The sequence below is a fragment of the Malaya genurostris genome, chromosome 3, assembly GCF_030247185.1.
Source record: "Malaya genurostris strain Urasoe2022 chromosome 3, Malgen_1.1, whole genome shotgun sequence".
NCBI classification, from domain to species: domain Eukaryota; kingdom Metazoa; phylum Arthropoda; class Insecta; order Diptera; family Culicidae; genus Malaya; species Malaya genurostris.
In genome coordinates this window covers 264,936,983-264,964,454 of record NC_080572.1, presented here as the reverse complement: position 1 = coordinate 264,964,454, position 27,472 = coordinate 264,936,983, and the positions used below count along the sequence as shown (strand labels likewise).

At 36.0% G+C, this 27,472-nt stretch overlaps 1 protein-coding gene across 8 annotated transcripts in view; it reads right to left on the bottom strand.

The window, feature by feature from the left end:
* The window catches only part of LOC131435472 (kazrin), a 307,983-nt gene that overhangs the window by 132,430 nt on the left and 148,081 nt on the right, over nt 1-27,472 (bottom strand). For all 8 annotated transcript variants that reach the window (XM_058603390.1, XM_058603394.1, XM_058603392.1 and 5 more), the window contains exons 3-4: nt 23,576-23,746; nt 36-567 (exon numbers count right to left, since the gene is read on the bottom strand). In XM_058603390.1, coding sequence (XP_058459373.1) covers nt 36-567; nt 23,576-23,683 — 640 coding nt within the window. In that variant the 5' untranslated portion in view covers nt 23,684-23,746. The remainder of the gene's footprint in view (nt 1-35; nt 568-23,575; nt 23,747-27,472) is intronic.

Here is a 27,472-nt window from a genome sequence, read left to right as displayed (position 1 = left end):
GCATCAACACTGCACGTATAAATTAGCACACCTACCCAAATCCGTGACGCCGTTCTTGAACAGGTTATCCCCAGCCAAATTATCACCGGTGCTGCTTCGGTCACTCTGCGTTGGTGAAATTTGCTGTTGCTGCTGCTGTTGACCGGAGCTCAATTTAGTGCTAATTTGACCCCCCATTGCTTCTGCTCCTGGTGGACTGCCACCACTTCCGGAGGAACCAGCGCGAGCCAGTTCATTGCTACAACCACCGCCACCGCCACCGCCGCTATCGTTGGAAAGTGTTCGTGTAGCACCGTTTTCGTGACTGGTAGTACTGCTACTGGCCGTGTTGGTGGTTGAGCCTGAAGTTCCACCAGCGGCAATATTGGATTCGCTACTACTGCCGTTGTTGTTGTTGTTGTTGCTGCTGCTTCCATTGTTACTAATGAGCGTCGAAGCTGGGGCTGACGTTGGTGTTCCGGTCGACTCGAATGGTTTCGACAATGGCTTCGCATTGTCCAGCGAAAGGATCGGCCGGAAGGGTCGAATACCGGTAGTCTTATCTGTGGTGTCCAATGAGCGAGTTTTCTGCAAGGGAACAACCAGAGGCGACAGCTGAATGAACAATTCGAAAACTGGAATGGTGGGCATCGGGCAGTTGTTTGCATAAATTGATGTCTCTCTATCGGTAGCGGTAACGACATTAATTAAATTAGAACGGTGTACCTTTTCAGATGTTTTAGACAATATCAATTGTGCTGATTAGAATCAACACACAAAAGCGTAGTGTTAAAAAGCTGTGCATAAGCTTTGAATTTCAATTTACGGTGTGAGGGTTTTATCGTTTACAAATTGTCAGTTTGAAAATTCAATTCTCATGTTACAGAATGATTAGAAAAATAACAAAAAACAGATATCTAATTCTAAGATTAAACTCTTTGATTATTAACACTTGGGCTGAAAAGTCCCGGGCAGAACACATAGATGGCGGCGCTAGTTTTATTGCAGTCATTCATTAGTTTGTGAGTTATTGTGCTTAGAGTGACGCTACTTTTGTTATTTTATGAACAATGGACCAAAAACAAATTGGTTTATAAATTTTACACTGCTTCTTGATGGGAAGAAATACCTTTCAAGCGAAGTAATGGCTTGAAAAGTGTTATAGAGACTTCGTTATATCATAAACAACAATAAAACGTTGGTTTGCTGGCTTAATACGTGCCCGTAGAAACACCTATGATGCAGAACGCAGTGGACGTCCAAATGAGGCGGTAACATCAGAAAACATTAAAAAAGATGGCAACACTACATGAATTGAGCTTCGAATTGCTCCCACATCCACCGTATTCGCCAGATTTGGCTCTTAGCGACTACTGACTGTTCGAAGACCTGAAAAAATGCTCGCCGGTTTAAAATTTCGCACGAATGAAGAGGTTATCACTTAAAATGAGGGTTATTTTGAGGCAAAAGGGGTGTTGAAATGTTAGCGCGGTGCTGGAATGATGGAGATTACGATGTTCGAATAAAGTTAATTTTGAACCAAAACAAGCGTTCTCAGCCCATGTGTTAATTTATCAAAATTTTTTCATTTATTAATTTACATGTTCTCAACAGACAATTTGTATTGGGCCTACATTATGCATAAAACATTCATTTGAATTTTGCTATACCTAATGTGATAGTCGAACCCGTCAGATACTCTACTGAAAGTTCGTTGTAGACCAATAAGAGCACCGTTGTATTCATTATTAAGGAGTGTATTGAAAATAAGCTATCCACATAAATTTGTGTTGTACGCATGTATTTGTGATGGTTTTTTATGCTCAGATTACAGCATGCTGTGCGTTTGGTTGTCAGCTTTCGTTTGTTTACTTGTTTGTGCGGTTGACATTCTGCGTTTTCAAAATGTCGCGTATTGAAAAGGAAGTGAAAATTAAGGTTCTGGACACATAGCTAAGTGAGAAGGGTATTACCACAAACGAATTTCCAGACATGACAGTCACGATCTTTTTTGGCACACATCTACGGTCCTCCGTGAAACTGGCACCAATGGTGATAAATTGGTTGCACTGCTGAGTTCCTATCATCGCATTCATAATGCAAATGTCAAACCGTGAGAACCCTTTCGATACGTTAGCTCATTTGTACATGCAGAGAAATGGAGCATGTTTAAAATAACAAAACAAGTAGTAGAACTTTTAATATGATTTATGTTCATTTCAAGCTAGAATATGATTGTTTTGAACCAATTTCTCCCTTAAATACAAAAATGTTCACTGCTTGATTTGAATCTAAACTTTGGTTTAACCAAACGAAAAATTTATTTGCTCCCAATGAATTTTGTTGTTGAAATAAATTAACTATTTATTACATGTCAACCAAAGTTGAATTGACGTTATCGAAATATCCGTGTTGACTCAATCCTGCTGTATCTTTATTTCAAGAAAAAAATAGGTTTAATTTATCTATGATCTTATTTGTGTACTGATATAACTAAGTTTACTGTTCAAATGAACCGTAATAGTTTTATTTCCAATAGACAAGAGCATTTTTCCCGCGAGAATAATCCAGGGCATTTTTTGATCTCCCACGGATAAAGTTTTTTACAAGTTTTATAAAAAACGTTTATCTGCTCCTTTAATTAACTAAGGGATTTTCAATAATTCAAGCGTATGTATCGATAATTGGAAAGATTTTGAAAATTGCATAACATTACATAACACATTTTCTTTGCAAAAAATATTTCATGCAGGATCTCTATTTTGACTGATGGAGCACCGAATCGTTGGATTAGCAAAAATTAAAAAAATCAAGGCTTGATAGTGGGGTATGTAAATAATTCGATCGTCTAGCGACAAAACGGCTCACAGTCTTGAAAAAATGCAAAATTTAAAAGAATTGTATATTAGGAAATTGAAAACAAATAAAAGTAGTATCAAAAATTACTTCGTTAAATTAGTATGAAAGAAATTATTTCATTCCTGAAATCAAACAAAAATGTATGGTTTCAACAATCAAAAGCGTTAGTTGAAATAACTAGTTTCAAGTAAATTTATTTCAACTAAAAGATTTTGTGAATTTAAAGCGTTACAATTATTGACTCTAACTAGAGTTCGTTTCATTTAAAACTATATTTTAAGTTGAATTTACTGTGAAATTGTTTGTCAAGAGATTGACAGGAACGCGCAAGTAAAATATTTGTTATTTTTATCAAACTGTTTATTGAAACAAACTAATCCACCAAGAAATATAAACGATCATGTTTTGTAGTTTCAATTAGCAATATTTACAATATCAAACCAGATTTTCTTTTGTCACTATTTCAACAAAAATATTCGTTGGGTGAAACCCAAATTTGGTTATTTTTACAATTTTCTTCTCTGCGTGTATATATTGAGATTTCATGGCACACTTTGGTCGAAATGATAACAATGCAATTAATCTCGCGCTCCACCAAGCGGTGAGTGCGGTCATTTTAGAAGGTACCGGGAACGGACCAGATTTTTTTTTAAATATTTGTAAGCACATACATGTCTTTATTATTTATCTTTGGTATTACTACGCAAAAATTGACGAAGCGGTGTGGAATTCATCATGCCAGTGTTAGAAGGATCATTAATAAGTTTGAGAAACACTATTTTTTGGATGAGCTATCAGGAAGAAGCAGAAAACCCGGTTCTTCCAACCCGAAACTGGACCAGAAAGTGGTATCTCTAATCATGAAGAACAAATCAATGTCAATACGTGATTTGGCCAAAAAAGCAGGAACGAGTGTAGGAATGATCCAGCGTTTCAAGAGGCAAAATCACCTGAAGACCTACAAGAAGCAGAAAATCTCGAAACAAAATGTAGAACAGAATAAGCGAGCAGTAACAAGAACCCAGAAATTGCGTTTCGATGGACGATGAGACTTATGTAAAGGAGGACTCAAAATCCCTTCCAGGTCCACAATACTTTACTGTCGTTGTTGGGGAGAGCGTGAGCGGTGCGGACAGGTCGATTCAAGTGGAGAAATTCGGTCGAAAGTTACTGGTATGGCAAGCAATATGTTCCTGTGGTTTGAAGTCAACCATTTTTTACACTACCGGAACTATAAAGGCAGAAATCTATCGATCTGAGTGTCTCCAGAAGAGATTGCTGCCTTTTATATAAGACGCATAGTACACCTCCACTGTTTTGGCCAGATTTTTCGTCGGCTCACTATGCAAAAACCACTCTCAATTGGCTTGAGGAAAAGGGTATAAATTTCGTTGAGAAAAATATCAATCCACCAAATTGCCTCAGCTTCGGCCCATCGAACGTTACTGGGCAGTCGTGAAGAGGGTCTGGGAACATGCAGGAGTTCGAACAAATTTGGGCTCCAGCGTCCAAAAAATGCGATGCAACACTTGTCCGGAACTCGATGAAGAGCGTTCGATCAAAAGTTCGAAAATTCGTGAAGGAATAAACTAAATTTCATCTGGTTTTCATTATGCTCAAGTCAAACCTCGTACAATGAAAGATCAATTTTTAGTTTGAATAGAATATCGTTTTTATCATAATTTGAAAGAAAAGTTTGTGGATAGCTTATTTTCGATACACTCCTTAGTACGACTAAGATGTAATCGAAGAAAGACGTTATGCCGAAGAGCTCTACTGCGTGCATTGAAATAAATTTCACGACAAATCACGTCGAGCGCCAAATGTGTCGAGTCCAATCAATAATCCACGGCTTTCGTAGCTAGGCAGTTCATAAGGGCTAATCCACGGTAACTGTTGAAGAGCAAATAGAACGAATTTGCTCTGTACTGATTCTATTCGGTGGGCGCCGTTACGGAAATATAGGTTCTCGAGCGTTTTTCGAATGAGTGAGCAATACAAAGACTTTAAGCAGTAAATGTCTGTGAAATGTTTTGCTTGAAAGACAATTGCACGTCTAGAATTACAACGAGATCCTTAATACATGTGGTTCTAATGACCACTGCTTAACCAAGGCGGTAGTTGTATCTTATAGGAACTTTTTTGCATGTGAACGTGATGATTGGACATTTGTCAATGTTCAAAACAATTCGATTTACCTCACATCACTTTGAAAAAAAATCAAGTTGGTGTCGTTACTTCGAACTATTTGAAATAGCTTGAGATCATCAGCGAAAGATAAGCGTGGACGTTCCAGAGAAAGATTCATATCATTAAAATACAGGAGGAAGCTCAGGGGTCCAAGATGGCGGCCTTGTGGAATCCCAGATGAAACGATGAACTCTTTGGAAACAGAGTCACTTCTGTTGATTGCTGATCGGCGATTATTAAGGTATAAACAAAACCAACGCAGCATGTTAGAACCAAAGCCCAATCTGTTCAACTTGGCAACAGTAATCGCGTGGTTAATTTTGTCAAAGGCAGCGGAAAGGTCCGTGTAGAAAACGTCAGTTTGTAAACGGCAGGCCATTTCATTCGTCACAAACGTCTTGAGCTTAAAAGAGATTGGTTGTCGTAGACCATTTCGGCATAAATCCGAAAAACGTGATACTGGAATTCTACTGAAAAAGGTGATACTGGAATGATCCATGCTACTTGGGAGATTTGACTCGGCGATAAGACTTCAATGGAGAAAACGTTTTAAAACTTTTCAAAAACATCATCTAGATCATCTTTTATCTAGATTAATACCTCACTCCAATTAATATTCGACAAAAAGCCCAAGTTGTAAATGTAACTTATCGAAATTTCAAGATGTTCTAAAATTGTTTTATAATTATTATTAATGTTAGATGTGTTCAGAAAGATTTTTCAATATATTAAAATCGGTTGTGCAGCTTATCACTGTTAAGTTTCACAATACTACCGAAAAAATCACTGTAAAACAACTTTAAGTACATCTAAAACAATTGTGTAGCAAATCACCATTATTCATGTTTCATTAGCAGTTAAAGAAGCTCTGCAAAAATTTTCTTATCATCATGTAAAACGAAACGTAAACGGCTGTCATAATTGTATCGGACACAATTGTGTCGAAATTGCTATAAATCTCTTGTGGAAGAAAAAATAGTGAAATGATGTTCTCTGCAAAACATGATAAGCCGAATTGAGAACCTAGCTGTAAAAAATATGTTTCTCCACAGTCTGCATAGTTTTGGCTGCCTCATGAATTTTTAGGTCAGTGTGTGCAGTTTTCTTCTGTTTAAAAAAAGCAGTGATATAAAATTCAAAATTCGCAAAAAAGTTGTGTAAGATTTATCTGTTTGAAAGGAACGCAAAACTTGCACACATGAGAATATTATCATAAAAATTGCAGAAATAAATCATTATATACGCAATGAAAACAAAAATCAATTAGATAATTTGTATTCGGTTTTCATCTCGCGAAAAATATGTGCAGACCTGACATCACTTTTAAATGATATTTAACGCAAAGCTAAGTTCATCTTAGTAACTGTCATTGGTATATACTACCGCCTGAACAACTTTTTTGTGCAACTTCAGCACATGGGCTTACCAAAATAATATCTACAGTGCGTATCACAAATGTCGGGTCAGCTAAGATGAATGACTAAACTATATTGTTTAAATCAACTAGTTTGATATAAGCGAATTTCTTTTTTCAATATTTACATGTCTATGTTTCTTTTTATTTAGATAATAGAAATATTTACGTTGTGTGAACCATATTGGAAAATATTGAAGAAAAATTCATTTCAGGATTTTTCAGGTTAGTTGAAACATCAATATGATTGAAATCGTATGCGTATGCAGAAACATGTTATGCCCAGGTGGGTAATTTTTCGTACCGGGGGAAAGACCCACTATTTTGAATTATTGAAATGATATTTATCCCTTAAAAGTGTAAGGTCAGTTTTTATTGCTTGTATTGAGGTGGTGTGAGAAATGCACGGTGGACTCGGTAGCATTATATCGTGAGGAAAAATTACATATCAAATAATGAAGCGAATTTATGCAGCGTTGGGTTTTGTGTTGAAATGAAAACGAGTACAATAAAATGGGTATTGTAAGAAATCGTTTATTTTCTAAGTAACTGTCATTTATAATGCTAAAAATGTCCAACTCTGTTAAACTCAATGCATTGATGTTGCTGAAGCAATAATACTTGGCTGTGTAATATCATATAATCGGTATTATTTTAAATTGTAGCAATTTTTTTTAGCAAAACTAAAACTTAAACCTTGACAGGCTACTGAATTAAATAAATACAAGCCAAGTATTATCGTTCATAACTTTTATATAACCTGAGATACAAACAATGTGGCCTGGTGAACTACTGGCAAATATATCGAAAATACTTGAATGTTCTCTTGTCTTCAAACGTTATTTTGAATCCTATGAAGAATCCTTGCTTGCTACTAAACTCAGGCATATACATGGTTAGCAAGTTAGTCAATACATATACACATAACCTCATGTTAGTCATTCATAATTACTCATGATTCATAGCTATAGTGTAAGAGTAATCACTAACAATAACGATTGAATTAGCATATATTTAAAGTGTGAAGGGTTTAAAAATTCATTACGTCCAGTCATTTTTACAAGCCAATATAACGAGAGGTAAGCCCACTGCGCTCAATCATTGAAAAAAGTTCTTGTTTCTATGTGTCGGTTTTCCTTGTTATGCTTTGTGCGACGGTTCGTTCAACTGAAGCGGATAAAATTTTGAGCGCTTTTTATGACGCTACATTTCACCTTAAAGGCTAAATACGACATAAAACTATTGTGAAGTAGTTTGAACTGTTGACTACCCAGCTAGTTTCAAAATCATTGTCAATATTTGATTTCAATACTAAGGCATCAGTATTTTCTATTCCGTATAACCTTACTTATGTCTGCGAATTTTTTAAATTATTCTTTGAGTATTTGAGTTACCCTGACCGTTTAGTTTGTTGGGCTTGATGATGAAAGGTGCTGAACTCATTCATCCAGTACTCCATGATCGAGATTATCATGCATTTCCTTGAATACGAAGAAACAACCGATTTTCGTTAAAAATGTGTCTCTCGAAAGTTGAACGGCGCACAAAACAAATCCACAAACAGTCCAACTGCTGATGTCCATAACACATTGTTCTAAAAGTCCCGAGACTGACCCAGAGAAGACATTTGTAATGTCAAACTAACCTCATTTTTCGGAAGTTCCAACCTTCAGGTGACATATGTCAAATTTCTCGTCAATCGCTCAACAAACACTAAACCTACCGACATATAAGGGACATTACTTATTCATTTTTGGAAACAAAAATGGAGATTACAAACTCCGTGTGTTGATAAATCATTGCTTTTTAAGAGGAGAAACCCGCGCAAGGCCAGCATCGGTTTAAGAAATGTTACCCGGATCTGTTAAAAACAAAGATTTTTGGTATTCTGATTTTGAACGTGGCCAAATGAAGCATTCTTCCGGAAAAAATACAGCAAGTTTTGAACATCATGATAGATGAACGCCAAATCAAAGTTCATGAAATTAGATGAGCTAAGATGAATAGACTTTCGCGAAAATCTGGGCATGAAAATATTGTTCAAATGGATGTCTCATTCGCTCACGACCAAGTCTATAGTCAATATAGACAGTAATTTTTTTCGATTAGATATTGTGAAGAACTCATTGTGTATGAGAAAGCTGCCGCAAGCAGAAAGTAACATAACAACTTCTGGTAACTACTTTCCGGTATACCCGAGACTCGAGTGATTTGCATTGATGTGATGCTTAAGCTAGACTTCTCTGGTTGAAGGTTGCTAGAGAGATTTTTGCTTGCTCGAATAACCCTTGTCACGTCTAACCTTTCTGTTGTATATCTTCACATCCTTGCTCTACCTTGAGTACAAGCAATCGATAATTTTAATTTTATTTCTTATTCCTAGTTACAATAAAAATGTTCTTGATCTTATAAATAATAACAATATTACTATTGTTTTTCGTTTGAATATTCAGGTGGGTAATTACCCACCTTTGGAATATTCGGGTGGGTAGTTCTACCCACCATACCCACCTCTTTCACCGGCCCTGCAGATGTATTAATGTTTGGTAGTTTATTTATAAATGTTTTAAATACCATCCCGATCATACTCTTCAAAAAGAATAGATTGTTGTTTTCACCGGAATTGATGTGCAATCATCAAAACACGTACATTCCAAGGCGCTTGAAAATTTCTGGCGTACAAAGACATGTTTCACAATGAAAATGCAGTTCGTTGTCGATTTTCTATTCACAAAAAACATACTAGATAATTGATCTTGACAATATGTAGAACTACCATTTATTTATGTGCAGAATATTTTCAAAGGACCATGTTTGTGTTACGGGCGGTTGTATTGAAAATCAAATGTGAAACTTATTCATTAGAAGTTATGTTTACTGTTTTTGTAATCATCAATTCAATTCTTGTTTACATTATGTGGTAGTTTCCATGAGTTTCACCATTGTTTTTTCGCTGATTTAATTACTGCATTTGTATTGGGACCGATGCATGAGTTTTTGTATTAGTTGCACAATCATTGTGAATAAATATTCGTAACAACGGAAGAACTTAACGATATGTTGCACAACACAGAAAAAAGTGCGCTTTTTCCATGACACAACAGTTACTAGAATAGTAATATAAACTAATTTGATAAATTGCACAATCAGTAGAAAAATACAGAACTGTAACTTAACGTGCTACTTGGGGTACAAACTTATTTAAATATGTTAGTTATTTATCATTTTTTTTATTGTGTCATTCATTGGGTATGCATCAACAATAGACATACGTTTATTTTCTATCGTCAATCGTTTTCCCTCAAAGATAATTAAAAAAAACATTTTAAGTTCAGTCACTGTATTCTACATTTCAGTGTTACTGTGCTTTTGTTTTAGTATTATTAATACCGCAATTAGATATTACTCTGTTCATGCGGGTGACAATTTTAAGTATTCTGTTTAGCTTTTTTAGCTCTTAATTGAACCTCATGAATATCACGCTAAGCTCTTTTGTTAGTCGGAGATGACAATAAGGTATGCTTTAACTATTTTCTTCGATCGGGTAATCATCACCACAAGAAAACTATCGATAGGAGATATTCGGTTTTGCATTGAAAAATTAAAATTCTCATTTGAGTTTAATTGGGAAGTTGAATTTCCGTATCGCCAATCACTGGGAAATCATAAATAGTCGATAAATTTACCAACCGTCTCATTATCCGTAAGTAGGTCATGTGCAACAATCCTTCCAACAGTTTGAAACAGATTTGAAAAAAAATGTCAAAACTAGTGGCCAAAAAGTCTGTGCAGAATATAATGAAGAACATTTGCGGGAAAGTAAGCCAGCTAGCATACAATCGCTAAATATCGCAAATGTTGAGTAGACTAATCTTATGCATTGTTTTCACTAAAAACTAGGTCCATATTTTCTGAAATAGTTTTTGCTATATTTCTTCTGTTCGGAATATCTGCAGGTGTTTGCACAAGGAAGTCACTTTGTTCTTCTGATTTTCGTTCTATTTATCAAAAATATCAGTCAAAGTAAATTTCCCCTCGCTGATCCTTTTTTTTCGCCTCGAACAGCCATCGGGCGTGGACGCTTTCTTCAAGTGCAAGTAGATGCAGGAGTAAATGATAAAATTTTTCAGCAGGTAACAAATAAATAATCTTATAACAAATAATTAACATGACGTTCGACTGCATATAATTTACTAGAATTTGCGACGTCCCGGGCTGGCGGTTCAATGCATAGGGCACTGGTCTTGTGAAACAGTCGTCGTATGTTCGAGCCCCGACCTGGAAGGATTCGTAGTTTCAGTAGAATCATAGCACCAGCCATGCAATGGTTCTGTACACTCTGAATCGGCTGCAAAGTCTGTTGAAACAGAAGGTCAAATTCCACTACAGGAATGTGATACCAAGGCTTTGCTTGCGACGTCCGCTCTCAATGTAATGGATGATGGCAACCGTGTAGAAACATTATACACTGATTTTAGTAAAGTATCTGACCGCATTGACCTACAGTTGCTACTATTGAAAGTTAGAAAAATGGTGTGGACCAAAACTTTCTAAAATGACTCCAATCATACCTCTCGAATCACGAGCAAGTGGTTCGTTTTCAAAATAAATTTTCTGAACCAATCCATCTCACTTTTGGTGTTCCCCTAGGTTCCCACTTAGATCCTCTCCTTTTTATTTTGACAAGAAGCTTCATATGGGAATAACAAATGGCATTGATGCATAAATATTACAGAACGAAATTGATTTATTTAGCACATGGTGCAGCAAAAGTTTAATTGAACTGAATAGAAAAAAGTGCAATTTTATATCGTTCAGTACAAAAAATGAAACACAATCATAAAACATATATTCAAGAAGTCAACTAGTAAACAAAAATAAAACTGTACGTGTTTTAGGTATAATTTTAAATTATAAACTAACATTAACAGAACACTACAATAGCATGATCAGTTAAGCAAATTGTATACTAGGATATATTAAACGTTTCGGTAATAATTTTCAGGAGGAGAAATAATGCCTAGTATATAAGTAAACATTGTGAATTATTATGTGCAGTCTGCAATTGATGTTTGACAAACGAAGGGCAATGAAATTGCCCGACACAACTGCACTGACACTAGCTGAATGAAAAGGTTCTATTTAAATACTGCCTCAGTACACGTTCACAGTCAATGAGGCGGCCCTAACGAGAGAAAATAATAGTCCGACCGCAAAACTGAACACGGTGTGAATTTTATTAGTACTGACACCTGTATTTGAAGGGAATAAAATATCAAACAGTTCTTTGAGTGATTCGGTGCGAACGACGCTACCAAAAATCGATTTTATTCATCAATGTAATCTCCTTCAAAAGCAGTACAATTATTCCAAAGTTTCTCTAACTTCTCAATACCGTGCTTGTAGAAGGATTTATCATTTTATCCTATAAACAGGCTTCACATTCAGCAATTGCTTCTTCATTTGAGTTATATTTCTTTCCGGTGAGCATTTTTTTAGATCAACGAATAGCCAATAGTCCCTGCCGGACAAACCTAGACTCTACGGTGGATGAGGAAGCAATTCAATGTGTACTTCGTTCAATTCACATATCGTTGCCACTGACTTGTGAATCGCTGAATTATCTTGGTGAAACAGTATTTTTTTCCTCAAGTTTTCTCTTGGTTTTTGCATTCAAACGATCTAACAACGCAATATCGCACTGTGAGCAAAAAGTAGTAAGACTTCTGAATTATATTACGCACGGAAACCTTATTCGTTTAATTTTTTTTCTAGGTTCATATGACTGTCTGTGAAAAGTGTCACGTCAAAATATTCATCATTTGATATACAGCTGTCTTTATGAAGTATTAAAATTGCAATCGGCATTTTTAAAATGGATGAAATTATTCTACAAGAAAGTTCCATTAAATTTTTTGTGCCGAATCAAATTTCTGATACCGAAACGTTCAGAATGTTGCAAAAGGCCTTCGGTGATAATTGTACGTCGCGAGCAAGTGTTTTTGATACAAGTTGTCTAAAGAGGGTCGATAATGCGTTGTGTGGCAGCCATTTAACTGTCCACGTCCAGGACAACCATCAACATCAACTGATCAGTTCGCTTTCTCACCTCATCCAAGTCAGTCGATAAAACAAAACCGCTTACGTTCGGGACAGAAGAAACCAAGTACAGTATTGTGTAGTGAACAATATAACGACCTCGAAATGAGTGAACAAAACGAACAAAAGCTTCCGCTGACACGAAAGAATACAATTGTTCAGTTTTTGCAATGACTGAGCGGAAACATATATTGGAGAAGCCAAATGAAAGAAAAACTAACAGAAAAGATGAATTTTTGGAAAAAGATACGCTCAGAGACAGGACTCGAACCTGCGTTCTTATGCATTCCGTGCATACGCGCTACCATTTCGCCACTTTGAATCTTGTTTTAGTCACTCTAAAACGCCAGACAGACATAGTAGAACGTACATCAAACATGGTCTACATCCTGGCTGTCACCCGACCGATACATTCCAGTATATATGGAAGATAGTGCGATAGAAGTGCGTGTGCATGATCTTCCCTCAAGCGACACCGATTATTATATTCGCAAAACTATGTCCCAATACGAAGAGATTCTCTCTATCGAAAAAGAAAAGTGGAAGAACTTTTTCCCCAGTATTCTAAATGGCGTACGCTTGTTACGCATACACTTGAAGAGGCCTATACCTTCTTATGTGATTTTCGGTCAAGATACAAGAATTCCGTGCAAATCACTTGTTACCTATGACAATCAGACTGTTCACTACGGTAAGCTATGTGATAAACTGGACGAGGAAACAACTACATCAAAGGACAACGGTGCTTCCTTCACACCAACCCTGAGCAACTCCAGCACACCTGTGACAGCCACCAACAACAATGAAGCATCCCCTTCAACGAAACCATCAGTATCCCTTATAGAACAAAATACACCAGCTGCAGTTAACAACTTACTCTCCAACCAACCAGCAACTGCAACCAATGTACAACAAGACGCATCTACAGCAACTCTCAACGAGCCCAAGACTACGATTAACAAGGACAACGAAAAGAAAACGAAAATCATACACAACACCGACGATGACGCAATGGATGATGAGATAAGCCGCGGACGAAGTGACCCCCGATCCTCGTTGGATGGAAATGGAAACTCATCTCCCCCTAGAAAAAGGGTGACAACGAGATCCAATAGCAAAAAAAAATTTTAAGTAACAAAAATGTAAGCCAATCGGCCATGTAAAGCTTTTACGCAAAAAGGCCAGAATAAAAATTTTATCACAAAAAATAACATCAACTGATGATGAACACGTCAAAAAAAATCAAGGAATTGGTACCCGAGAATCGACGGTTAATAGTCAGAGACCTTACTGGGATCGTTGGAATATCGGAAGGATCAGTAAAAAGCATTTTGAAATATCATTTGGACCTAAGAAAAATTTTTTCGCCGGAAATTCAACCAATATCGTTCCGCAACCACCGTATTTGCCTGAATTAGCTCCGTGTAACTTCTGGCTATTCAGTAAACTCAAACGACCGCTTCGGAGAAACCGTTTTGAGTCAATTGAAGACACCAAACGTAAATCGCTACGCGCATTGAAGGCTATTCCGGAAATTGGCTTTAACAACAGTTTCGAGGATTGTGAAAAAACGTTGGCACAAATGTATGGGGGCCGGGGGGATTACTTTGACAGAGACGAAATAGATTTAGAAGAATAAATAAAGAATTTTGAAATTATGAACAATGTCTTACAACTTTTTGCCCACAGTAGTAGTATTCTCCATCGCAGATTATATCATGTGTATTCCACAATACTGAATAATGGTTGGATCCAAAGTTTTGGCATTACATTCCTTTTGTGGAATTTGGCCTTTCTGTTTCAACAGACTTCGCAGCCGATTCTTAGTGTACAGAATCATTGCATGGCTAGTACTACGATTCTACTGACACTAAGAATCCTTCCAGGTCGGGGCTCGAATATACGACAACTGGCTTGTAAGACCAGCGTCCTATGCATTGAACCGCCAACCCAGGACATATCACATATCGACTCTAATAAATGTGGTTCATTACTTGTAAACATGACCAAACATTGCTCTTAATCATCAAAACGTTGATGTTTTTTGATCGACTGAGGGTAAACGCAGCACTCTCTTTGAATAGAGTTTTCTCGTGGTCAAATGTTCCAGTATAATTGTAAACATCTCATGCAATTTCAATTTACGATTGGATATAATCGATTTGTAGACTTTTTGATGTTTTCTGGAGGTACCACACCAATTGGAAGACCAAACCGTTTACCAGCTTTGGTGTCTGTGCGACCACGTTTAAATTCAGCAAACCAGTTTGTTTTTTTTTTCGATGAAAGTTTGTTTTTTTTTTCGATGAAATAGAGTCCGGATAACACTTTTGAAGCCATTGAAGAGTATGTACAGTATTTTTTAAATCAAGATGGAATGATAAATTATCACAGGAAATTCTTTCGAATCCATTGTTTTGAAAACGACAAAAATAGCTGTCAAAATCGAGATGTGTTGAAATTTCACACATAGTCTTTTGAAAGTAGGTACTTCTTAAACGTCATATGAATTCAACAACAATAGCACCATCTGTGTGTCACTCACATAATTCATTGAGTGATGTGTTATTTAGTGTTGTCTGACACTGCTGAAAATATAATCAAAAATTGATTAAATTTCTCTATCATTCTTCTAGCATGTAAATTTTAAAAAGGTTAAGGAATTCCGTAGCGGATATAGGACTATAAAGTGAATGCCGTGGTGACCAAGTACAGCAAAGCATGCTTGGTTTCGTCTAGTTAATTGGACTTTCGCTCCATGCAGGGTAGTTTAGTTGGTAAAACAATTTCTTCGGATAGGAGTTAGCTACGGGTTCGAGTCCCGTGTATGCGGTAACATTTTCGCGGTTTTCATTACATAATAGCATTCACATATCAATTTTCCAATCCCGTTAGATACTGATCATATTTAGAATGTTGTTTACTGTTTAGTAAACAACATTCGTTTGTATAAAAACATTGATACAGTCGCTTTTCCTGATTTCCTGCAATTATCACTCCAGTCGAAAACAAGCATGACCGTAGATGCGATATTTTGATCGGGTAGCTCAACGATTTTAATAACACCAATCCTTAATTTTATTAACACTAATCCTTACAGGAACCACCAGACTGGAAATAGTTGACGATCGTGCTTTAATTTGTATGCAGTCATAAACTTTTTAAATTCCTTAAAAGTTAATTTAGGTTTATGTAAATATCATCTTAAGGCATACTATTGATTCATAGAGTCGTTCATTCACGAGAAGTTTCCCAAGAGTATTCTGAAATGAAGAAGAAAAAACATCGTGTAACCCATTTTCCAGATGTTCAGAACCCATTTGAGTAGAAATACATTAGCATATATAAGCTTCTGACCTCATTATGCATGACCACCTGTCTAGACGAACTCGGAATGTAACACAAGCTGTAGTTACCATTTTCCAACATCTCCAACTTTCTCGCTAGTCTCGAATGAACGTACTCTCTTAGCTATCGGATATAAACTCGAACATCACAAGCAGATTTTACGGTTATCTCAATTGATAAAATCTACACATATTTTACGGCGTTAAACTATTTCCCCTTTAGGTGAAACTTGGGGTTCGGCCCAGATCTGTAGCTTCGGTGCAATGCCGACAGAAATTAGTGAATTGTAATCAAATTTCTGCTTCGCGCATAATGAAATATTTCGTATTTTAGTAATTGTTTCTGCTAGTTGGTTGAGTTACTGATATTGACACTGTGATTTCAGTGCAATTTTGTGATCTAAGACTGATTGTTCATAGAAAAAAAAACTAATTCCAGTTTGAATGAATGGATTTTCCAACAGAAAATGACCAACGATACACGCCGCAGGATTTGTTTACAAGGTGAAAACACTCATCGTCCTTTCAGAGCAACGTGTTTGAGCTATTATATCTGCTGTTTTTTTTTTTCATCAGAAGACTTCTTTTGATGTTCCAGTAGCTGTTCCACTTCATTTATTTCTTGATCTAGGTTTTCAAAATTGTTGTAAGCGGGAGATCCCCTCCTGTCCATTGCGTCCGTTTCTCACCGACATCAATCTTCATACATTTCTAGAAGTGCTTGACTGAGCAATTTCTAAACGGTGCCAACTTTCCGCTCGCTTTAGCAAACTGCCGAAGGTCACACATTCTGTGTTGCAATCGTTTGTCACCCTGCTTGGTTACAGTGAATATGCATAATCCAGTTGGTAGCTCCGCCAGACCTTGCTTGCAGTTGACATAATCTACAGTGAAGAAAAATGCCCTACCATTTTGGTTCATTTTCTCACGGTGGTTTGGCCTGAAGCACATGCGACGAGTTTTCGTTCTGTACTAGCATATGTTATTTATGCAGTTTGAATGGATTTAAATTTGAGGAGAACACGATGTAAATTCAAGTGTTCATTTCATAATTTTTATTTATATCCTGCATTATTTGATTTTCATTTATATCATGCAGAAAGTGGTACGGATTATTTCTCAGTAGCTCAATGTTGTCATACCTGCCCACGAATGAAAGACATTCGTTTTAGATGTATCCTAAGGTTTTTTGATTATCATATTTATAAAACAATGTCGCTCATCTTGTTTGTTTTATTCTACAATAATACGTGAAAATCTGAATGTAATTCAAGGAAACGCAAATAAAAAGTTCGATCACACACAAAAAAACCTCTGAAATGTAACTTTTCGAAGACACGGATCGGAATTAATTTGATTGTTTGCTTTGCTTCAACAATAGAGAAATATATGGGAGCCGGTCATTTTGCTGTTGAGATCCATTTCACTAAATGAGTTGATTTACTAATTTTACCAAAAGCCAATTGGCCGAATTTTTTATTTTACATTATTTCTACTAGGTGGGATGAAAAAGAATCTCCATGGAAATGAGAAAAAAAATGTTTTTAAATTCTATTCAACCCCAATTTTTCTCAGTTCCATTAGTCATACCAAAACTATTAATAAGAGTGAGATCTGTTGTCTCTGTTCAATAGATTGACTTCAAGAATAACATGAAATTAGGAACATTCGCTTCAAGTATTCGCGTCGCTATAACAGCAGTATTGAACAATTTACGAACTATTGTTCTGCGAAACTACAAGTTACAATTCAAAAGTTACAAGTTGCTTTGATGCTTGGTAGCTAATAGTCAACAAGTTTTCTTGGGTGCTCCGTTCTAAGGTTCATGAATCAATCTTTATTTAAGAAGTACAATTGTTGGTCAACAAAACGGGCTCTAACGTTATCATCTTTCATTTGTCTTTATTCTAAATCAATTTTCCAATTACGATATTAAGACAATTGTATGATTCGGTGAAATGATCCTTCTCCGTGCGCGATTAAAACTTTTTAACTGATGAACCATATTCTGAGGTTTCGGAATAGATTGTAGTCCGAAGAAGAAAATTTGAAGGACGCAAAATCTGGATCGGAAAACAATTTTAACCCTTAAATCGTTGATTTTCGTTATGGTTTCGATGCTTTTGTGTTCCGGCGCGTTTTATTGTAAAAAAATTATTGTATTGTGACTTCTGGTTCCGGAAATATGATGGTATAAGATCATGAGATTTTCGAAATCGAAATTTTTTTTTGATTACAAATGTTTTAAAATTTGCATGAAAAGTCGAGATTTAGTGTGATCTAAAAAAAAGTGTTTGAAAAAATCGACTTTCTTGGACTTTTTAAGAGTCCCAGAACGTCGACTTTTTCGAAAAAATGACACTAATTCTAGACGTTTCATGTAATTCTACGGCTTTAACCATAATTTTTGTTTTCGATTTCGAAAATTTAATGTATAGTAACGAAACTAATTTATCGAAAACTTCCTCGATTGCGTCGTGCATTGCATATAAAAGCCAAAAGTTGATTCCAAAACAATGTTATTTATTAATTGTTTTACATTTCGCATTCAGCTCATCAGTGCATTAGCAGATTATGTTAGACTGCTAATGTAACCTCGCGGGTCAACATAATCCACTAAGCAGACGTAAAGTCATTGCTATTTGCAACGCACTTTTTTGCACCGAAGTGCAATGTCTATTTTGATGTCTCAAACGAAAACAAATTTACGGGTGCTTGTGCGTTGCAAATAGCAATGACTTTACGTCTTCTTAGCGGATTATGTTGACCCGCGAGGTTACATTAGCAGTCTAACATAATCTGCTAATACACTGATGAGCTGTACCGGAAACGTGAAACAATTAAAAACAACGATTTATTAATTTTAGTTGGTTGAGTGTAAAGTCACCATAACTAAGCTCAGTTTTGCAATGACTGAGCGGAAACATATATTGGAGAAGCCAAAAGAATGAAAAACTAACGGAAAATATGATTTTTTGGAAAAAGATACGCTCAGAGCCAGGACTCGAACCTGCGTTCTTATGCCATGTCAGACTGTGTTTTATAGTGTCTATAACAAGGTTCAGAGTGGCGAAATGGTAGCGCGTATGCATGGAATGCATAACAACGCAGGTTCGAGTCCTGTCTCTGACCGTATCTTTTCCCAATAAATCATCTTTTCTGTAAGTTTTTCATTCTTTGGCTGCTGCCATACATGTTTTCGCTCAGTCATTGCAAAACTGAATTAAAAGCAGCCATGTGCAGGAAATATTTTTTGAACATTTGTAAGGCACAGCGCTTGAATTTGAACCACTATCAATTCATAAAACTGCTCATACATTGCGCTACCCCGAAAATGCAATGAAAAGAGAATATAAACTACGGTTACTCTTTACAGTGCAATACTTTGAAGAAGCTTCGGTGCATTTTGTTAATAAACAGTGTACACTCAAGTTTCTTTTTAGCACCTTTGTGCGACTTTTTCAAAACTATGCGTTTTTTAATACGAATTTTCAATGTTATGCAGTTTTCTTACGTCGTATTTGAAATGCACGAAATGTCGAGATCTAGTAATATCTCGAAAATAAAATCCATTAAGTCCACTTTTTTAAATTTTTCTCTCAAGACAACCCCAGATCCTAATGTTTCATGCATTTCTAAAACATTTGGCATCGATGTTCGATATTCATCAAATGTTTTTTGGTTTTCCCTTTCTAATATAGAAAGTTTATGTTGTCACTATGAAAATCGACTATTTCGCATTAACCACTATTTAACACAAACTTAGATTCAAATGAAAGGCCTTGTGGTCTCATACGGAATTGTTGAATATTGTTTGGATCCGATTTTCGTTTTCGGAGCTATGGGGTAGAATGTGCAAAAACAGAAAATATTTGTACTAACTTTTCTCAGAGATGGTGTGACCGATTTTTGCAAACTTAGATTCAAACGAATGGTCTTATAGTGCAAAACTTATAAACTTTATCTGGATCCAATTTCTGGTTTCGGAATTATAGGGTTAAGTGTGAGTAATAATTTTATACCATCACTTAAAGGGGCGAGTCAGAAAACATAAAAAAATTTTAAAATCGGCCTCAAAACTATTCCAATTGGTAGTCATCAGTAGACGGCCAATTTCTTTCAAGAATCGAAGAAATTTTTTTTCAAGAATACCACAGTATTATATACCATTGATATGAGAAAGGCATCACCACTAGGTGGATTAAACAGGTTTTTTCCTCGAGATAACACCATTTTTTCTCTGTTTTGTGTTTTTTTTTAGCGGATTCTATGGAATTTTCAAGCAATTTTTATGACATTTTTTCCATACATATGCGAAAAAAGCAGTTTCGATGCTCATTTTCATAAGCTTAAAACTCTTGCGTTTTTAATAAGCTGAAAACTCTAAACATAACACTCTTGCTTAAAATTCTTGCGTTCGTGAAACTTAGTTAAAATTTTTTTCGACGATACAATATATTGTTTTTACGATTTACAATTGAATTTAAGGCACTTGAGGTATTCTGAACAATACGCAAACTCTACGCTTTAATGTTTTCCGATAAAATGGGGAAAAATTTAAAAAAAATATCTTACGCTATCTAACATTCTGAAGTTTTTATTGTGGAGAGTTTGTTCACAGTTGTGAATATATTTCATGTATTCAGAAGGACCGCTTAAAACGCGATTGTGCTCAATTAACCCCAAGTTCTATTTTGTACTAGATTTAATTTCCCCCAACCCTCCCTTTATAAGCTACTCTGACCAAGGGTGGAGGTTACAAGGCTCCATACTTTCTATACCGGACGAATTAGGCTATGGTGCCCATATGAACACTAGTAACGAAGGAGGAAACGCTTCAGCATGTAACCAAAGCGACAGATTCTCTTAATGAAAGTAAAGTATCTTCTGTTGCGAGCGCGTCAGAGAATTTGTCACTTGAGCAGAAAATGTGCTTCACCAGGTAACCAGTCAATCATTGGGTCATGCGTCTGTATCATATTGTTATTTTGTCATTTTACCAAATGCAAATAAAACTTCAGCGAATTTCGTATTTTATCCGTTTCGGTTTTGGCCCTGCTTTCCTATATAGTCTTGTATGTTTTAAGCGGTACATACGATTATTACATAAATTATCTTGAAATGATATCGAAATGATTTGTCCACTAACACTAACTTTCCTAAACTTCTCTGTTTGTTTCTATCTTTATCGATTTTTTTTTGAACTTTTTGGTATCCCCAAAGTTGTTTATGAATGATGATTGATAAGTAAGTGGCACACCGCGGTGAGGAACTGAGTTAATGTATCGAATGTCAGAGAAATCATTCTACAACGCAATCTAAGAGAGAGCTACATTTAACATGCAATCAAACTACTAGTTGTGCAGACTTTGGACGAGGTTATAATCATTGCAATGTTCTGAGGACTATGAACAGTTTCTGGTCCTTTGAGAAATGTATTAAGTATTTTATTAATCGTAGTTCCGTGCTGAAAGTGATGAAGTTAGAGTAAGAAAGAAATAAGACATTGTGGAAAGGGAAACTGCCAAGTATTCTACAAACGACAACATTGCTGTTTGTAACAAGAATTACATGTATTTCGTATAGAAATACTAGGTGTTGTTGTATGAAATGGTCCACGTGAACCGTGCTACCCATACATACATACATCTCACACTCTCAGTTAGAAGGTGACATATGTGTCAAAGTAGGAGAAATTCAAATTTTCCCCGATCTGAGAGTGTGCGAATCAATTTCGTAGTCATTGCAAATTACTTTTAATTTTGATAATAATAGTCCTCCTTTTTGAATTAAATTCAACAGCTAAGGATGAACGTTATATATTAATATTCATCTCAAATTGGTAACCAAATTGGTATCCAATTCCAGGCATAAGAACGCTTGAAATCACGTAATGACCTATTGTCTATTTCAAGCACTATCAGTCATATCCACTCCGTGATGGATCCAGAGAACATAACAATTTTCATTTTTTTTTACATTTATAAGCGAACGATCGGTTTTGATGTGGTCTGACTGTGTCCAACTTCTTTACCTTGTAAGAAGTGTAAATTGACTCCCACCCCTATCCGCCAAAATCTCTAAAGTAGAACAAATTTTTCTTCACAATTTGTGTTCGGAAATGATTTATAGTATAACATAATTCAGTTCTATGCGGTTAGTATGACTATTGGCAATGAATTCATTGCAGCTAGACACATTTCAGGAGCAACTTTTGATAAGACGAAATCATTTTTACAATCACTTTTCAAAGTGCAGTCAGAAAGTAAAGGATGTTACTGTTTTATTTTTTATCTCTACCAACGTGAAATATACTTAGAGAGAAGAGAGGGTAGGTGAATTTGCGAAAAAAAATTGGAAGAACTTGCTGGAAGCTACTTTAATATATGAGAATACATATGGCAGAAGGCAACCCCATCAAGTAGCACGTAACACGTTCATGATACTGTGCACGAGCGGGTTGAAGTTCATATTGTATCATTTCCTGGTGCTGACCCCACAACGTAAATCTCGCTCTGACTATTTCATCATCCCTCTGACTTATTAACTCTTGCTCTATTCCTATATGTTTTTTTTTTTAAATTTTGTCTTATGACTCGAATGCAGAGAGAAATTGGGAAAAACGTACATGATAGAATATTTTACGGGGAAGTCTGACTATCTAAAAACGATTCTACGGACGTTAAAAATAAACCCGAAAAAAAACTTTGGAAATCACTGCAGTTAATAAATGTAATCACAAAAGTAACGTATCAAATAAACTGAATTAAAACAACTCAGCGACCGAATAAACGAATGCATCCCTGCATAAACAATTACAATTTCAGTGACACGAACCACCTTCAGAAACTCGCTGACATTGCCAACCGGGGCAGATACGGCGCATTGCTAGCCTTGAATGACATTACATCCTACAACTAGATGAACAACGACGGCCGACATTGAGCTGGTGCGTATCCATCATATCAGCCAGTCTGTGCAGCCCCGAGGAAGAAAGATTTATTTCACTCGTATCGGAGCATTTTCCTATTCCGGTTGAGTGTATGTATGTGTGTATTCGAGAGCGAGCAAACTGTATGAAGGATTGATGCAGGAGATATGGGGTTGACTTTTTTTCCCTGCCCTCGAGAAAAATGGGCACCAGGTACATAATCCGGTTTCCGTGCACGACTTCCGTAAAGGGATCGGCATTAACAAACGCGCGAACGGGGTAGCATGATGTGATCGCAGTCATCACGCTCCTCATAATCATCGTCATTATCATCATTATCGTAATCATGATCATCATCATTTGAAGAGGAACGGTATGTACATATTTGAGAGAAAGTGTGTAAAGTGAATGAATGGGATTTTGATTCGATTATTCTTCGGTGCTGTTCCCCGAGGCGGTAGCGCAAACAGAACTGTACTATCGTGATGGAGACTTTTTTTTGTCCTGCCATCATACCGAGCAAATTGGAAGAGACAGGTTTTACCTTCGTGTCCTTCCACCACAGTACGCACGTCATGCTGCCTGATCTCGCCCGGTTAATGGATGGAAAATTGACATCAAAATAGAGAGCTTCCGTGAAAATCGATTACAATTACGACTGGAATCGATGGCCCAAGGGCGTGTTACCGTGTACTGGGGTATTCGATTGACATGGAGACAATGCTGGTACACTCACACACGCACATGGCAACTTACCGTTTCCGTCAGTTGTTTGAGCGAAGCATTTATCTTGTCCGGATTCCGTGGTGGAGGCTCTGGGGGCTCCGTGGCGGCGGCCATCGTTACCGTGCCATTCAGTTGCATCTTTCCCGGTTGGTGTAGGTGAGTGTTGCCAAACTGCACTAACGGCGAATCATTGTTGGAGACCTGCAATTAGGAAAGTGATTCGTTGATTTAGCTGGAATTCAAATTGTTGTGGGTAATAGCACAAGTAAGTGGAATGCTAAGCATTTATAACTTATATTTTTGTAGATTTTTGTTTCTGGTTCGATACAACTTTTTGGATTTCTAGCATTCACTAGAATAAAAGTACAAATTGCTGTAGTAAAGGTACGTACAGGCTTCCCAAATGTACCGCCGCGCGGCATTATTATTGAGGCTGTCTTGCTACTCTTTCCATGACAGCCTTGTGATAGGTTTCATCACGACAGCCCTTAGACAAATAGTTCTGTACAGCCAACGTTGCCGTCATTCACTTCGTTCGACAGTTCATTCCATCTTAAGACATTTTGTCATGGTCCACGACAGCCGAAGAAGCATGAAGTTCTCGCTGTTGCGACAGTAAACTTCGGGTATCAGTCACTGCGTTGTTTCTGTCGAGAGCAAAATATTACTCTCCCTTGACCAGGTCTGCGACAGTAGCCGGCGCGGTTCAAATTTGTTGCTCTTGGTTTGCTATGAATATTCGAGGCAAGCATGTGGGTTTTAGTTTTGCCTTTGGTGATTGCTTTGCGCAGCGGTTGATCATTGCGCATAGCAATCACCGTTGGTAGGGCATTGATAACAATATAATTGAGAATTGATAATATACGAAACGGATTGAAGGACGGACTTTGGTTTTAATGAATAGTTAATTTTTATATTTTGGTCGATCTTCTATGAATCGATCGATCAATGAAATTCTATAGAAAGAAAAGTTTGTTTTCAAGAAATTATATTCATAATTAAAGATCTGAGACAGTTCGGCGTGCTCGTTTCAGGCAGTTTACGTTCGGTTTGTCGGCTGTAACATTCATAGTGTAGGAGCGTACTGATGTGCGTGGAGCATTATTTCCATCCTCTTTATCTCTTCCTTCAGGATATCAAAGGCGCGATCGTTTCTTATACAAGAGTGTATAAGTCAATTGAATCAGATTTTAGATGTAAACGGTGAATGAATGTTTGTAGCAAAAGATATATTCAAATTAAAGATTCTGTATTCGATACTAGTTAGCGTGATTCTGAATAGCATTCAACTTTGCGGTCGACTTGTAAGTCTACGGGACTATTGCATGGTCAGTGCTGCAATACTACGGACACTAAGAATCTTTCCAAGTCAGAACTGAAACATACAAAATCTGGCTCGTTAAGTTCGTTATATGTACATTGAACCACCAATCGAATAAAAACTTTGAGTGCAAAATTTGGAGTCGGAATTTGCAAGGCAAAAATCATTTAGAAACATTTTATTTTCAGGTACCGTACAACAAAGCTTTGAATGCAAAAAATGAACGAAAAATTCCGGTTCTTCCAAAAAAGCGTGGAATGCAGCATGGTTGCCCGTAACAGATTCGAATGTTTATTATGTTTTATTTAGAAAAAAAAAGTTTTAATTCCCCAAGTTATGTAATAATGTCTTTCTTGTGTAATATAGTCTCAAGCTTTCCAGACATATCAAGTTATCTTCTATATATGAATAGTGTTTCTATTAACCTGGAATATATTCCAAAATACATATGGGCTGATAATCTGGAATTCATTTTCTTCCTGTTATGCATTGAATTATCTTATCTCTAGAAACGGCATATTAACTATTATATTATTTTGGTCATAGCTACCAGAAGTTCGCGACTTTTACACACGTTGAAACTGTCACGTGTTCGACGTTTGGAAGCATTGGGAAAATCGAAAAGACTCTCATCCAGAAATTTCGGAAGTTGCTTTAACCCTCATGACTGTGCCTGCAACGCAAGTTTCTGTTTGCGTTTAGCGCTCTGGCGTTAGTATTGTCGCCAGCTCGGACAAAATTGTCCGTACAAAACCTGTCGAACATTTTAATAGTAAAATTAAACCAAGACCTACTCCATCATATTATTCCACACATGTACAATTGGAAAGACTACAAATCGATGGGAAAAATGAATAAAACATTATTTTTGATTAATTTAGAGCTAAAATCTTATCATTTGAGGTTTCAAAATTACTATAGATTCATCGTATTGAATTTCATTGCCGGTTCTGGTTGGGAAATTTGGGGAGTACGATTACCTATAAAGTACACTTATATTTCCAAAAATGGAAAGTAACAAAAACTACCTAAACATGAATTCAAGCTCAAGACAGCAATACGTTATTTTATTATATAGCTAATAAATGTCGTACATGAAAGAGCATTTTTCAATGAAAAAACCCAATGTTTGAACACAATTAAAAAAATTTAAAAAAATATCTCCTCCGCCATTTTTTTTGTAAACATGCTCGAAAGTATTTTCTACCAAATGAAAGAAACCGATTTCTTTTTCATTTGCTCCAATGTAAGATATAGCAGTTTAAAAATGATCTGTTTTTGAACTAGTTTTGCTCATAACTTAGGTTCAGAAAACGCTACCTGAATGCGCCAGTCATGAAAAAATTGGTTTCAACAAACTCTAATAGATATTCAAAGACACCAAAATCGAGAAGTGAAAATTAAGAAAGCTAGAGCAAAAAATCTGATTTTTTAGGAACACCCTAAGTTGCTCTATTAAAATAGTTGTTACACTAAAAGCGTTAGAGATACTACAATAGTGTTTTCGGCAAAGTTGCTTGATATAAGTTTTCCTACAATTTTGCCGAAGGATGCAGTCCTCTATCTCAACACATACGGAAAATAATTTTTGAATCACCCTAACAATTAGAACCACCCTAATACCATATACTTCAAAATATGGCTTATCTTTCACTGATCATTTGTTCTGAAAACATCATAGCTCTAAAGTATAAGGCTAAGCCACAAATGTTTTTGTCCCCCTAAATTGTGAATCCGGACCACTGTGCATTGGAATTATAAAAATTTCATAGTGTCTGTACATAGATTTTGATTTGTCATAAAAAAAGGTTTTGAAATTACTTGAAAATTCGACAAGTGAAAGTTGACATTCGACTAAGATAAGTTAAGCAATTCCTCCGTGTGTATGTATGTGTATTGTATGTGTCAAACAACGTCACTCAATTTCTCAGGCATGACTGCACTATTTTTCCCAAATCAGGCTGAAATGAAAAGGCTGCATAGGTTACTATTGAATTTAATTCGGATCCGACTTCCGCAGTTACAAGTCTAAGAATGTCGAAAATTTACTACTCTAATTGTCTAAGTAGCTTGTGTTCGCATTTAAAAAAATCAAACGTTTGGAACTTTAAATATTTTAAATGAATAGTGAAACATTCTGAGAGCCGAGTTCATTGCATATATTTAACAGTTTTCTTTCTGAAAAGAAATTATGTTAAAAAAAATGAAAAATGATCTATTGAAAAATGTATATAAATGAATAAATATAATAATAATAATAATAATAATAATAATAATAATAATAATAATAATAATAATAATAATAATAATAATAATTATAATAATAATAATAATAATAATAAATATAATAATAATAATAATAATAATAATAATAATAATAATAATAATAATAATAATAATAATAATAATAATAATACTCAGCACGTTGAATAGTAGCCATGTGATAATTGAGTTTGCAATGTCCAGTCAGAGCTCTGGCCAGAATACTGCAATGATGCTTGGAAAAATACAGTAGACACTTTGACATTTTCAGATGTAAATCTGGTAGAAATGCTTTTGTCTGAGTGCAAGTTTGCAAGCTGCGCCAGTAGCTGGCATGATTGGAT